Source organism: Bombina bombina, chromosome 2 (assembly GCF_027579735.1).
Source record: "Bombina bombina isolate aBomBom1 chromosome 2, aBomBom1.pri, whole genome shotgun sequence".
NCBI classification, from domain to species: domain Eukaryota; kingdom Metazoa; phylum Chordata; class Amphibia; order Anura; family Bombinatoridae; genus Bombina; species Bombina bombina.
In genome coordinates, this window is record NC_069500.1 from 108,660,655 (window position 1) to 108,676,052 (window position 15,398).

Consider the following 15,398-nt stretch of genomic DNA (forward strand, 5'->3'; position numbering starts at 1 on the left):
TTCTCATCAATTCCATTGTCAGAAAATAAAAGCTGCTACATACCTCTTTGCAGATTAATCTGCCCGCTGTCCCCTGATCTGAAGTTTACCTCTCCTCAGATGGCCGAGAAACAGCAATATGATCTTAACTACTCCGGCTAAAATCATAGTAAAAACTCTGGTAGATTCTTCTTCAAATTCTACCAGAGGAGGAATAACACACTCCGGTGCTATTATAAAATAACAAACTTTTGATTGAAGGTATAAAACTAAGTATAATCACCATAGTCCTCTCACACATCCTATCTAGTCGTTGGGTGCAAGAGAATGACTGGGAGTGACGTAGAGGGGAGGAGCTATATGGCAGCTCTGCTGGGTGAATCCTCTTGCACTTCCTGTTGGGGAGGAGTAATATCCCAGAAGTAATGATGACCCGTGGACTGATCACACTTAACAGGAGAAATGTACGTTACAACATTGCAGTACCCATCTTTTTATGAACACTAAAGTTTTGTACATATTTTTTTAATAGAAAATATATTTTTTAATTTTAATACATATCTGCATTTTATTCTCATACTTTGAATATATCCCCCAAACATTAAAGGGACATGAAAACCACATTTTTTATTTCATAATTCAGGTAGAGCATGCAATTGTAAACAACTTTCTAATCTATTTCTTTGTATCTAGTTGAAAAGCATGGCTGTAAGCTCAGGAGTGTGCATGTGTACGGAGCACTATATGACAGCAGTTTTGCAAGAATGTTATCCATGTGCTCCAGAGACCTACCTAGGTATCTCTAACAAAGAATATTATGGTAAAGCACATTTCATAACAGAACAAAATTGGAAAGGTTTTTTTTCCCCCTTTAATTGCATGCTCTGAATCACAAATTACATTTTTGGGTTTCATATCATTTTAAAGAGAAAGAAAGCGCTGCCATCTAGTGTTCTTGCAAATGTATAACATTTAAACAACTGCTGCCATATAGAGCTGCAGACACGTGCAACCCTGTGAGCTCGCCTCCCTGCTTTTCAAAGGATACCAAGAGAGTGAAAAAGCAATAGAAGTAAATTGGCAAGTTTTTTTTTTAAATGTAATGCACTATATGAATTAAAGAAAACATGTCCTTGTTTCATGTCCCTTTAAAGGGCATTAAAACCCTACATTTTTATTTCATGATTCAAACAGATCATACAAAGTTCCCATACATGGTCAAGATTAAGAGTATTTTTGGTTAATATTGAGATTGTTACTTAAAGGCAGTTGCTAAAAAATATCTGGTATCGAACTAAAGAATTTTTTTTTTTTATTGCTTGAAATTAAAAACCAAAAGACTAAAGCAGTTGCAGACTGCACATATCCTCATTATCAAGAACTTATTTACTAAAGCAGTTGCAGACTGCACATATCCTCATTATCAAGAGCTTATTTACTAAAGCAGTTGCAGACTGCACATATCCTCATTATCAAGAACGTATTTACTAAAGCAGTTGCAGACTGCACATATCCTCATTATCAAGAACTTATTTACTAAAGCAGTTGCAGACTGCACATATCCTCATTATCAAGAGCTTATTTACTAAAGCAGTTGCAGACTGCACATATCCTCATTATCAAGAGCTTATTTACTAAAGCAGTTGCAGACTGCACATATCCTCATTATCAAGAACTTATTTACTAAAGCAGTTGCAGACTGCACATATCCTCATTATCAAGAACTTATTTACAATCATGACTCTCTTGCATTTAGCGTTACTAATAGACCAGTACTCACTATGATATTTCCTCTGTAGTTCCTGGACTTGCTGTGAGCTTCCCATGTCAGCACGTCCCAGACTTACAAGCCGCTGTTGAAGGTTCACAGGAGTACCAAATCTTTTTATAGAAAAGGAGAATACATTTTTGTCACAGTGACTCAAACCATTTTAAGTGTTTTATAAAGACATGAATATGGTGTAGATCTTTGTATGCATTTGCAATGGGTAATTCATTCATCAGTACTGAAAATTCTTACCCGGGATTTCCTAAGGAACCTGCAGCAAACTGCGAGTTTTTATCTAAAAATTCGAGCAATCCTTTAAGCTCCTGAAGAACGGACTCCAAAATCTCAGAAGGGACACTGCTGTCCATCTATGGCAAAACACAGCAATTTTATGTCACCATAACTACTGACAATAATCAGAGAAAGAGAGAGCAACAAAGTGTAGGCGAGAGGGAGCAAGTGAGAGTAAGATCATGCCGGAGAAAGAGAACGATAGATAATAACTTACTGCTGTTACTTCACGGTTTCCACTTCTGAAAGTTTTTTCAACAACTATGCTTCCATCCCAAATGTTCCTGGAAAATTTCAATACAAACATTATTACCATCACAATCTAAACCTGTCTTGGTCAAGATTATATAGACGTTTGGAAGTTCAGCCTTGCAGATGCAGCTTCGGTGGGTAGCTAAACTCTTCCTTTTAATGGCGCTTAAATGACCTCAAAAACGTCTCTGAATAATATGAAGGGACATAAAAGTGCAAAAAGAAAATGCTCTAATATGTTAAGAGTACTTTAGTACTGCAATATTTCTTGAATGTTTAACCCCTGAAACAAACAGTCTGCTCTAGTGCAGCAATGCACTACTGGGAGCTAGCTGAACATATCCGGTAAGTCAATGGCAACAGACAAATGTATGTAGTCAGATATCTCTCAGCAGTGCATTGCTGCTGTTGAACTTATGCATGCTTTTCAAAGGAAACCAATAGAACAAAGTAGTTTAAGTAGTCAAACTTGCATGCTCTGTCAGAATCAAGGAAATTTAATTTCTTGCCCCTATAAATATATGCAGAAATCGGTGCATAAACTGTATATCATGAACAAAAACCATTACAAAAGGTCAGCTAAAATTAAAGTGAATGTAAAATTTCATTAGTGCCTGGTTTTTAAAAATACTATTAAAAACAGGGGCACTTTCATTCATGAAAGTTTACATTGCAGCGTATTTTTACATATACTTACTTTTCTCTTCAGCAAAGCCAGATTGGCGATCCCACGCCTGCAGCTCCTCTGTACTTACGTCACCAATGATGAAACCGGCTTCCTCTAATCATTGACTGCACCCCAGAGCGTCAATCTCCTGAGGCCACGCCGTAATTGGAGGAAGCCGGTTTCATCATTGCTGTGTAATTACAGCATGAGAAGCGTGCGGGGGATCGGATCTGGCTTTGCTGAAGAGAAAGCCAAGTATTTGTAAAAATACGCTGCAATGTAAAGTTTCATGAATGAAAGTGCCCCTGTTTTTAATAGTATTTTTAAAAACCGGGCACTAATTCATGAAAGTTTACATTCACTTTAAGTCAACTAGAACCACCATATTGTAATTGAAAGCAGAAACCAAAAGCGCTACTAATTTATTATCTCAAACTCATATCCCTTTAAATGCAACTCTAAATTAGAAATTATAGTTGGTGGGTATAGGTGCTGTGTATTGTAACTTAAAGGGACAGTACACTGTAAAATAGTTTTTCCATGAATGTATTTTAAATAACTTGTTATACCCACTGCTGAGTTTAAAATATTTGAGAAATTGCATTTTAAATGTTTTTTGTGTGTATATGAAGCAGCTGGTTTTGTGCTTTGAAACCACAGCCTATTAAAATGGGTTGAACGTAAAGGTGATATCATATCGTTATATAACTTTGTGTACACAGACTTGCTTCATTATCTTATTTGGCTGGAACACCAAAGCTCAATACATAGAGAGAACAATGGACAATTATTTTATTGCTTAACTACCCTGCATCCCACTGAGTGTAACTTCTTTTGCTGGCTGTGTTTACTTGGGCTACTCAATAGCCTATACTCCAGTATCAAAACTTTCAGTATAGGTGGCTATACCACAGACTAAATCAGCTATTTCAAATGCTGAAATAGGAGCGAAGGAGCTACTTGTAACTATTTGAATACACTCTAGCAGGTAGAAAGGATCACAGGGAATAATTTAATGGGGAGAAAATTTTTGGGTGAACTGTCCCTTTAATTAAAGAGAGAAGAGGGTAAAATGAACCCCCTAGAAAGGAACACACTATATAGTACTCAAGAGTTTGACAAAACCTATATAAGGCTCTTATAATATTATGTACTCATAACTAACTGTCATTGGGAGTGAGAACCCTTGCATAAAAATAAAACTTAACTTTTATTGTGAACAGATGATAAAAATAAGGCTTCAAAAACACATAGAAAAAGCTTAGTGTATGAAAATATGAGAGTTTTATTAATCTTACAAGGATAGTAAAGTCCAAAATAAAGTTTTATTATTCAAATAGGGCATGTAAGTGTGTTCCTTTCTAGGAGGTTCCTTTTACCCTCTTCTCTCTTTAAAGGGACATGAAACCCAAACTTTTTCTTTCATGATTTAGAAAGAGCATTCAATTTTAAACAACTTTCTATTTTACTTCTGTTATCTATATTGCTATGTTCTCTTGATATCCTTTGTTGAAAATCATATATAGATAGGCTTTTTAGCTGCTGATTGGTGGCTGCACAGATGCCTTGTGTGATTGGCACACCCCTGTGCATTGCTATTTCTTCAGCAAAGGATATCTAAAGAAAGAAGCAAATTAAATAATAGAAGTACATTGGAATTTTGTTTAAAATTGTATTCTCTATCTGAATCATGAAATAAATTTTTTGGGTTTAGTGCCCCTTTAATAGAAACCCTACCCTAAGATGTCTCAAGAACTCCCATGGGTTGCAATAACCGTTACACAAAATCAACATGTGTATATAGTACATTTTACACCGCTACTATCAGTTCAACCCTGAATGTGTTATTTTAAAATAATTTAACAGTAACTACATTGCTCAAATGTAGACTTGTGAAATCTAACTTCCAAACCCCCCCCCCCCCCCCAAAAAATTTTTTTTTTGTTAAGTTTTTAAAATGTGTCTTGCATAAATTAGTTTCATATGCTCTTGGTTTAACAGAAAAGTAAAAGAATAATAGTAATAAAAAAGTTGCATTGCTCATAAGAACTTACATTCAGGAGTCCCAGCTTTGCAGACAGAGAAAGGTTAGGGGACTGGGTTGAAAAGATCCCTGAGAGCTGGTCATCAATCAAATGTGCTGCTGCTTTGCAGCGCTGCTCCTTATTTGACTGTTCTCTTCAAACAGTGCTTCACTCTGGCTGCACTGTGTTAAGGAGAGTATAATGCTATTTGATGCAGAGCAGCGCTGCAAAGCAAAAATCGCTGAGAAACAAAAACAAACTGGGCAGAAGATTGGCAAAAATCCTAAGTCGCCTGTATGTAGAATTTTAGAGCACGCACAACATCCAAGTTGTGCAACAGACGTTCCTTACGAGAAGGATTGGGACAGAGAAGGAAAAACAATTTCCTGACTAATATTTCTATCCGAAACCACTTTTGGAAGAAACCCCAATTTAGTCTGCATGAAAGATAAGGTAAGGCGAATCGCACTGCAAAGCCGAGAGTTCCGAGCAGAAGAGATGGCAATAAGAAACAAAACCTTCTAAGATAACAACCTAATATCTATGGAATGCATTGGCTCAAACTGAGCCTGCTGCAAAACGTTAAGAACAAGATTAAGGCTCCAAGGACTCCAAGGAGGAGCAACAGGTTTAAACACAGGCCTGATTCTGACCAGGGCATGACAAAAAGAATGAACATCTGGCACATCCGCCAGACGCTTGTGTAACAAAATAGATAATGCAGAAATCTGACCTTTCAGAGAACTGGCTGACAACCCTTTCTCCAGACCTTCATGGAGAAGAGATAAAATTCTTGACCCTACTCCAAGGGTAGCCCTTAGATTCACACCAATAAAAAGGTATTTACGCCATACCTTATAGTAAATGTTTCAAATAACAGGCTTGCGATCATGGTCTCAATGACCAACTTAGACAGAACTAAGAGTTTTATTCCTAAGCAGTCAGATTCAGAGAAACGAGATTTGGATGGAGGAATGGACCCCGAGTTAGAAGGACCTTCCTCAGAGGAAACCTCCAAGGCCGCCAAGATGACATCTTCACTAGGTCTGCATACCAGATCCTGCGAGACCATGCAGAAGCTATTAGAATTACTGATGCTCTCTCTTGTTTGATACGAGCAATAACTCGTGGAAGGAGCGCAAACTGAGGAAACAGGTATGCTAGACCGAAATCCCAAAGAACCGCCAGAGCATCTATCAGAGCGGCCTGAGGATCTCTTGACCTTGAACCATAACTTGGAAGCTTGGCGTTCTGCCGAGACACCCTCAGATCCAACTCCGGCACCCCTCATTTGAGGGCTAACCTGGAGAACACCTCCGGATGGAGAGCCCAATCCCCGGGATGAAATGTCTGTCTGCTCAGGAAATCCGCTTCCCATTTGTCCACTCCAGGAATGTGGATGGCAGATAAACAATTGTGAGTTTCCGCCCACTGAAAAATCCGTCCCATCTCCTTCATGGCTAAGGAACTCAGAGTTACTCCCTGGTGGTTGATGTAAGCCACTGAGATGATGTTGTCCGAATGAAACCTGATAAACCGGGCTAAGGACAATTGAGGCCAAGACCCTCAGAGCATTGTAAATCAATCTCTACTCCAAGATGTTTATGGGGAGAGCAGACTCCTCCCGAGTCCATAGTCCCTGCGCCTTTAAGGAGTCCCAGACTGCTCCCCAGCCTACCAGGCTGGCGTTTGTGGTCACAATCACCCAGGAAGGTCTCAGGAAGCAGGTGCCCTGAGACAGATGGTCCTGAGAAAGCCACCACGGGGGAAGAGTCTCTTGTCAACTGGTCTAGATCTATCCTCAGACAGATCTGAATGGTCTCTGTTCCATTGTCTGAGCATGCATAATTGCAGATCTCTCAAATGAAATCGAGCAAAGGGAATGACGACCATGGAAGCGACCATCAGACCAATTACCTCCATACATTGAGCCACTGATGGCCGCACAGTAGACTGAAGAGAGAGGCAGACGACAGAAGTATCAGAGTCGTCCAAAGTAGCAAATACCTCCTTTAACAGTACACGAAGGTGTTCAAGCTTAAATCTGAAGTTTACTTCTTCAGTATCAGATGAAGGAATAATACTGTCCGAATCTGAGATTTTACCCTCAGAGGCTACCGGTGTATCCACCGCATCAGACTTATGAGGGAGGGTAACCTGCATAACAGTAGGTGGAACAGAAACCTTACTATCTGAATGTCTTATTTTCCTATTGCGTTTTCCCAGCATAGGAAAAGCAGATAATGCAGAAGATACCACAGTAGAAACCTGTGCAGCAAAATTTGCAGGCAAATAAAATAACTCCTCCAGGAGGCTGAGAGGAACTGCAGGGCACTGTATGTGACGCCATAAAGGCTTGGGACGTTTGAGTAAAAAGCTGTAGCATGGCCTGAACAGCATCATCCTGAGAGACATTGGGCAACAAGTTATCTTTAAATGTAAGTGTTGTAGCTAAGCATGCAGCACAGAATTGCATAGGCAAAACAATTTGTGCCTCTAGGCATAACAAGCATTTTTTTCCCCCCAAATTGTATAATTTTTTTTAAATACAGTGTCCCTTTAAGAATTTTTAAATACCACAATTTGGCTGCCAGAAGTCTCTAAAACGATTGTATAATAGATCAACACTGAAGAGACAGAAATTCAACGCCGCCGCTCCGTGAATATCAGACAGCAGAGAGAAGTCACATGACCAGCAGAGAGAGGAAACTACGCAGCAAGTAAAAGGAGCGCGTTTCCCTCTGCCTACAACATAAGATGCAAGTAGCTGCAGCTGGTTTCAAACTCAAGCAGTTTGTCAGTTAGCCTGTTCTACCTAAGCAAGCAAAGTAAGCCAACTGCCAAATTTTAAGTTTATACATAAATCCCTGTATAAAACATAAGCCACACACATACTAAAAGTATTTTTTTAAAAAAATTAGCCCAATAAAGTGAATATTAACCCCTAGTCTCAACATACATAATGTGCCTGCCCACTGCCAAAGAAAATTCTGTATAAAGGATTTTAAAAATGTCCCCATCTACTGCATATGACATTCTTCTGAAGTGCAAGTGCAGAAGACAAAAGCACTTACCTGCAGTCTAGCTGTCCGGCAAGAAGACAGCTCACAAGGCGTGAAAGGACACATACTCCTTACAGAGACCTGTAGAAAAAGAAAGAACAGAGTAACCAACTCTGGCTTTCTGTACCATGGGCAGCAATGTGTTAGGAAACAAAGCAAGGACTACCTCACAACTTCCTAACTGCTTAAAAGCCACCACTACTCTACTGAAGAGAATGATGTGGACTCAGCTAAACCCAAATCCTTGCTTGCAGGGAAAAGTACCCGAAAAAGGAATTAATTTCTTCAGACACCAAACTTCACCTCCTCCATTGACAGAGGCAAAGAGAATGACTGGGGATTATGGGTAGGGGAATGACACCCAACAGCTTTGCTCTGGTGCTCTTTGCCTCCTCCTGCTGGCCAGGAGTGATATTCCTACTAGTAATTGAATGACGTTGTGGACTCTCCATATCTTAGGAAAGAAAGTACCCATTAAAGGATTAAATCTTCTCAGACAGTCATCTTCCCCATCCTCCCGATCAGAGAGGCAAAGAATTACTGGGGGTTATGGTTAAGGGAAGTGACACTTAATAACTCTGCTGGGGTGCTCTTTGCCTCCTCCTGCTGGCCAGGAGGTGAATATCCCACTAGTAATTGGAATGAAGTCGTAGACTCTACATGCCATAGAAAAGAAAAGAAAATTTATGCTTACCTGATAAATTTGTTTCTTTTTAGACGCAATGAGTTCACGGATCATCTTCATTACTTACGGGATATTCACCTCCTGGTCAGCAGGAGGAGGCAAAAAGCACTACAGCAGAGCTGTTAAATAACTCCTCCCTTCCCTCCCACTCCAGTCATTCGACCGAAGTTAGGAAGAGAAAGGAAAAGTCAAGGTGCAGGGGTGTCTGAAGTTTATAATAATTAATAACCTGTCTAAAAGAACAGGGCGGGCCGTGGACTCATCGTGTCTAAAAAGAAACAAATTTATCAGGTAATCATACATTTTCTTTTCTTTTTAAAGACACGATGAGTCAACGGATCATCTTCATTACTTATGGGATACAATACCCAAGCTAGAGTACACAGATGATAAGGGAGGGACAAGACAGGGAACCTAAACGGAAGGCAGTACTGCTTGAAGAACCTCTCTCCCAAAAGCGGCCACAGCTAAGGCAAAAGTATCAAATTTATAGAATTTTGAAAAAATGTGAAGAGGACCAAGTTGCAGCCTTGCAAATCTGTTCCACAGAAGCTTCATGTTTGAATGCCCATGAGGAAGCAACAGCCCTAGTTGAATGAGCCGTAACTCTCTCAGGAGGCTGCTGTCTGGCAGTCTCATATTCAAAACGGATGATACTCTTCAGCCAAAAAGAAAGAGGTAGCCGTAGCTTTCTGACCCTTACGTTTTCCAGAGAAAATTACAAACAAAGAAGAGGACTGATGAAAGTCCTTAGTCGCTTGTAAATAAAATTTTAAAGCATGGTCCACGTCTAAATTGTGCAGAAGACGTTCCTTCTGAGGAGGAGGATTAGGACACAAAGAAGGAACAACAATCTCCTGATAAATGTTCCTATCTGAAACAACCTTCGGAAGAAAACCTAGTTTAGTACGTAAAGCTACCTTATCTGAATGGAAAATAAGGTAAGGAGAAGTATATTGCAACGCCGAGAGCTCAGATACTCAGCGAGCTGAAGAAATAGCAACAAGAAACAAAACTTTCCAAGATAACAACTTAATATCTAAGGAATGCATAGGCTCAAACAGAGCCCCTTGAAGAACCTTAAGAACTAAATTAAGACTCCATGGAGGAGTAACTGGTTTAAACACAGGCCTGATCCTGACCAAGGCCTGACAGAATGATTGAACATCTGGAACATCCGTCAGATGTTTGTGTAACAAAATGGATAAAGCCGAGATCTGACCCTTTAGGGAACTCGTTGATAAACCCTTCTCCAAACCTTCTTGGAGAAAAAGACAAAATTCTAGGAATCCTAACCCTACTCCATGAGTAGCCCTTGGATTCACACTAATAAAAGGTATTTACGCCAAATTTTATGGTAAATCTTTCTAGCCACAGGCTTACGAGCCTGAATCATGGTCTCTATGACTGATTCAGAAAAACCCAGCTTTGATAAAATTAAGCGTTCAATCTCCAAGCAGTCAGCTTCAGAGAAACTAGATTTGGGTGAAGGAACGGTCCTTGAATTAGAAGGTCCTTCCTCAACGGAAGTCTCCAGGGTGGCAGAGATGACATTTCCACCAGATCTGCATACCAAATCCTGCGAGGCCAAGCCGGAGCAATAAGAATCACTGACGCCCTCTCCCGTTTGATTCGAGCAATGAGCCAAGAAAGAAGCGCAAACGGAGAAAATAGGTATGCAATGCAAGGCTGAAAGACCAAGGAACCGCCAGAGCATCTATCAGTGCCTCCTGGGGATCCCTGGACCTCGACCCGTATCTCGGGAGCTTGGCATTCTGTCGAGATGCCATGAGATTCAACTCCGGCCGGCCCCATTTGAGAATCAGGTTGGGGAACACTTACAGATGGAGTCCCCACTCCCCCGGATGAAAAGTCTGTCTGCTCAGGAAGTCCGCCTCCCAGTTGTCCACCCCTGGGATGTGGATCGCTGACAGATAGCAAGAATGGACCTACGCCCACCGGATTATCTTGGCTACCTCGGTCATCGCTAAGGAACTCCTCGTTCCTCCCTGATGATTGATGTAAGCCACTAACATTATGTTGTCTGACTGGAATCTGATAAACTGTGCTGAAGCCAACTGAGGCCAGGCCAGAAGAGCATTGAAGAGCGCTCTTAGTTCCAAGGATATTTATAGGAAGAACAGACTCCGCCTGAGTCCACACTCCCTGAGCCTTTAGGGAACTCCAGACAGCTCCGCACCCCAGAAGGCTGGCGTCTGTTGTCACAATCACCCAGGACGGTCTGCGTAAGCAGGTTCCCTGGGATAGATGATCCAGAGACAACCACCATTGAAGTGAGTCCCTCGTCTCCTGTTCCAGGGTTATTCGAGGAGACAAGTCTGCATAAACTCCATTCCACAGCCTGAGCATGTTTAAAGGGACACTTTACCCAAAAAATTTATTTTGTGATTCAGATTGAGCATGAAATTTTAAGCAAATTTCTAATTTACTCCTATTATCAAATTTTCTTCATTCTCTTGGTATCTTTACTTGAAATGCAAGAATGTAAGTTTAGATGCCGGCCCATTTTTGGTGAACAACCTGGGTTGTCCTTGCTGATTGGTGGATAAATTCATCCACCAATAAAAAAGAGCTGTCCAGAGTACTGAAACCAAAACAAAGCTTAGATGCCTTCTTTTTCAAATAATGATAGCAAGAGAACGAAGAAAAATTGATAATAGGAGTAAATTAGAAAGTTGCTTAAAATTGCATGCTCTTTCTGAATTACAAAACAAAAAATTTGGGTTCAGTGTCCCTTTAACTGAAGAGGTCTGAGGTGAAACCGAGCAAACGGGATGATGTCCATTGCCGCCACCATCAGTCCGATTACTTCCATGCACTGAGCCACTGACGGCTGAGGAGTTGACTGAAGGGCTCGAAAGGTATCTAGAATCTTTGATTTCCTGACTTCTGTCAGAAAAAAACCTCAGATATAGAATCAATTAGAGTTTCCAAGAATGTCACCCTTGTATTCGGGATTAAGGAACTCTCTTCCAGATTTACCTTCCACCCGTGAGCTCTCAGGAAGGATAGCACCACGTCGGTATGAGATCTTGGTTGATGAAAAGATGGCGCCTGGATTAGAATATCGTCCAGATAAGGCACCACCGCAATGCCCCGTGGCCTTAGAACCGCCAGTAGAGACCACAGAACTTTTGTGAAAATTCTGGGTGCCATGGCCAGACCGAAAGGAAGAGCCACGAACTGGAAATGTTTGTCTAGAAAAGCAAATCTCAGGAACCTGTGATCTCTGTAGTTATACATCCTTTAAATCCACTGTTGTCATAAGTTGACCCTCCTAGATCAATGGAAGAATGGTACGAATAGTTTCCATCTTATATGACGGAACTCTCAGAAACTTGTTTAGACTCTTGAGGTCTAAGATCGGTCTGAAGGTTCCCTCCTTTTTGGGCACCACAAACAGATTTGAATAAAAACACTGCCCCTATTCCAGTACTGGAACGGGAACAATCACTCCCAGAGAGGAGAGGTCTCTTACACAATGTAAGAACGCCTCTTTCTTTATCTGGTCTGCAGATAATCTTGAAATTAGAAACCTTCCTCTGGGAGGAAAATTTTTGAACTCCAGTTTGTATCCCTGAGACATTATTTCTACTGCCCAGGGATCCTGAACGTCCCGAACCAAAGTCTGAACGAAGAAGGTAAGTCTGCCCCCTACCAGATCTGGTCTGTTCCAAGACTGGTTGGGTCTCCACGTAGGTTTAGATTGTTCCGGCTTAGAGGAGGAAGAGAAAAAATTCCCCTTGAAATTTCGAAAGGAACAAAAATTACTCTGTCATCCATTTTATGAGAGACTCCTGAGAGACTTAGACAGAGCATCAAACCAATATGCTGCCGCACTAGTGACAGTAGCAACGGACACAGCTGGCTGCAATAGCAGACCCTGGTGAACATAAATCTTTTTAAGTAGACCCTCCAACTTCTTGTCCATGGGATCTTTAAAAGCACAACTATCCTCAATGGGAATAGTAGTTCGCTTGGCTAAAGATAACTACTATTATAAGATAATTTGATCATCATAAGATAATCAAATTACTCTACATCTCCAAAAAATTTGATGACAGATAAACGTTACTGCGTCTTTAAATTTTAAAAGATAACTTTTACTGCAACAGGGAAAAATGTATCCCATCAGCTAAACAAAGCAAAATCCAGACACCCTTACACCTCAGCAACTCTGCTGAGGAGCCTACCTGCCAAACTGACTCACTCCCTGGTCTTAACTTTTTTAGAGCTGGAACGATCCAGATGTTCAGGACCACAATAGCACTATAACCGCTTGCTTAATGAGTTAGGAAACCATGCGGTTTTAGAGCCACAAGGTGCCAACATCCATGCAATGATAGAACGGCTGAACACTGCGCAGTTAACTTAGAAAACGCGCAAACCGATAGCCCCGCCCATCGTGGGCGTTACAGTCAAAAACTCATTACCCGATCGGTTTAAATGCTTTACATAGACCGTTAGGGGAAATAACCGTAAACGAAAATTGAGCTCAACTCCTAGCCCCAGTGCCTGAACTTATGGCTGTCCTGTCCAATACCCTCCAAATAAGAGAGATTGATGTCCCAACATAAGGAGCCCATTGTATGAGCCTTATGTGATATCCAGATAAAATTAAAGTGCCCAGTTTACTCAGAGTTTACTTTTCCCAGAATAAACTAAGTTAGCACTTACCTTAAATACTGTCCGACAGCAGGACAGTCCAGCAGGTTTAAGAGGTCCTCTCCCTCCCATAGCCCTGTGGAAAATGATAAAGCCTGAGTTAAGTGTGCTTAGGCTATCAGGATAAGGGCAGCATAAATGTTTAGGAGGCGCAGTGAGAATTATGTCCCACAAGTTCCTATTGCTCTAAAGCCACCAAAAGCTCTACTGAAGAGACTGATATGGACTATGGCTACACCCTAGAACAAAGCACAATCTTGCACTACTTTAAAAATAAAAAACTCTTGATTGAAGAATCTTTTCTAAAACCTAACTTTACCTCTTCCTAGCACTAGCCGTAGGCAAAGAGAATGACTGGAGTGGGAGGGAAGGGAGGAGCTATTTAACAGCTCTGATGTGGTGCTTTTTGCCTCCTCCTGCTGACCAGGAGATGAAGATGATCCGTGGACTCATTGTGTTTTTAAAAAGATAGATAATCCCTTTATTACCCATTCCCCAGTTTTCCATAACCAACTTGGTTATATTAATATACTTTTTACCTCTGTGATTAACTTGTATCTAAGCCTCTGCAGACTGCCCACTTATTTCAGTTCTTTTGACAGACTTGCATTTTAACCAATCAGTGCCCTCTCATAAGTAACTCCACGGGCATGAGCACAATGTTATCTATATGGCACACATGAATTAACACCCTCTAGCTGTTCAAAACTGTCAAATGCATTTAGATAAGAGATGGTCTTCAAGGGTTTAGAAATTAGCATTTCTAAATGAGCCAACCTAGAAGCCTGCAGCCGAAGGCGCTCCAACCTCCTGATAAATGGGGCTCATAGAGCTACAGACACGTGCACACGCCTGAGCTTACATTCTTGTATTTCAACAAAGAATAATAAGAAAATTTGATAAAGAAGTAAATTGGAAAGTCTTTTATTAATTATATGCTCAATCTCAGGGGTGCCCGGACTTTAGTAAGTTGTGATCTACTTTTTTGTAAAATTTGTCAGAGAAAATTGCACATGTAGCAACCAAATGTGTTTTGCACATACATAGTACACAGGGTTACACTATTCTTTAATACTCTTCCCCCTCTCTCTCTCACAAACGCACACTTTCCTCCTTTTCTACACTCTATCTCATGTTCTCTCTCTCTCACAATCTCCCCCCCCCCCATCTCTTTCCCTCACTCTCCACCTATCACACTCACTTTCCTTCTCTGTCTCACACACACCAACTCACCTCTTCACACACACTTTGCACTTTTTTTTTTTTAAGAATTATGAGGACAGCCCACATCTCTAATCCCTTTAGTGGAAAGGGGGAATCAATTTTAATGCTTAAAGGGACATTATACACATAAATGTTTTGTAGATGATCCATTTATATAGCCCTTAACTTTTTTTTAAAAAATGTATAGTTTTGCTTATTTTTAAATAACATTGCTCTGATTTTCAGACTCCTAACCAAGCCCCAAAGTTTTAGGAGAATACCGTCAGATACCTCTACTCCAGCTTGCTCCTGTTTGTGTAAAGAGTTTTTCATATGCAAAAGAAGGGGGGGGGGGGAGTGTCTTATTTCCCACTTGCAGTGGGCTTTCCAGCTACCTTTTCAACAGAGCTAAACTGAGAGCTTCTAAGTTTTTAAACTGGATTTGTATATCAGTATCTGTGCATCTTATTCTTTATAGTAGTGCCTATTACATGCAGTTATATGAAAATTGGTGTATACTGTCCCTTTAAAGGGCCAGAGTACACAGCAATCACAAGTCTATGTCCATAAAGGAAATACAGTGACTAAAGAAATCAGACATATAGAGTTAAACTTGCTGATATGTTTAGCAAATGTCAGTTTTTTATTCCTGCTTCTGTGAGTATTATCCACAGTGCTGTCACTCCCCCAGGAAAGGGATGAGCTGTGCTTTAGTCTAGCACGCCCACCCTCCAATCATAGGATATATGCAAATTCCTAATTCCAAATGAGCATTAGAAAT

The 15,398-nt window shown here is 40.6% G+C and overlaps 1 protein-coding gene across 1 annotated transcript in view; it reads right to left on the reverse strand.

The window, feature by feature from the left end:
• The window catches only part of NUP155 (nucleoporin 155), a 211,061-nt gene that overhangs the window by 121,690 nt on the left and 73,973 nt on the right, over positions 1-15,398 (reverse strand). The window contains exons 19-21 of the mRNA XM_053701216.1: positions 2,256-2,322; positions 2,000-2,115; positions 1,760-1,860 (exon numbers count right to left, since the gene is read on the reverse strand). Coding sequence (XP_053557191.1) covers positions 1,760-1,860; positions 2,000-2,115; positions 2,256-2,322 — 284 coding nt within the window. The remainder of the gene's footprint in view (positions 1-1,759; positions 1,861-1,999; positions 2,116-2,255; positions 2,323-15,398) is intronic.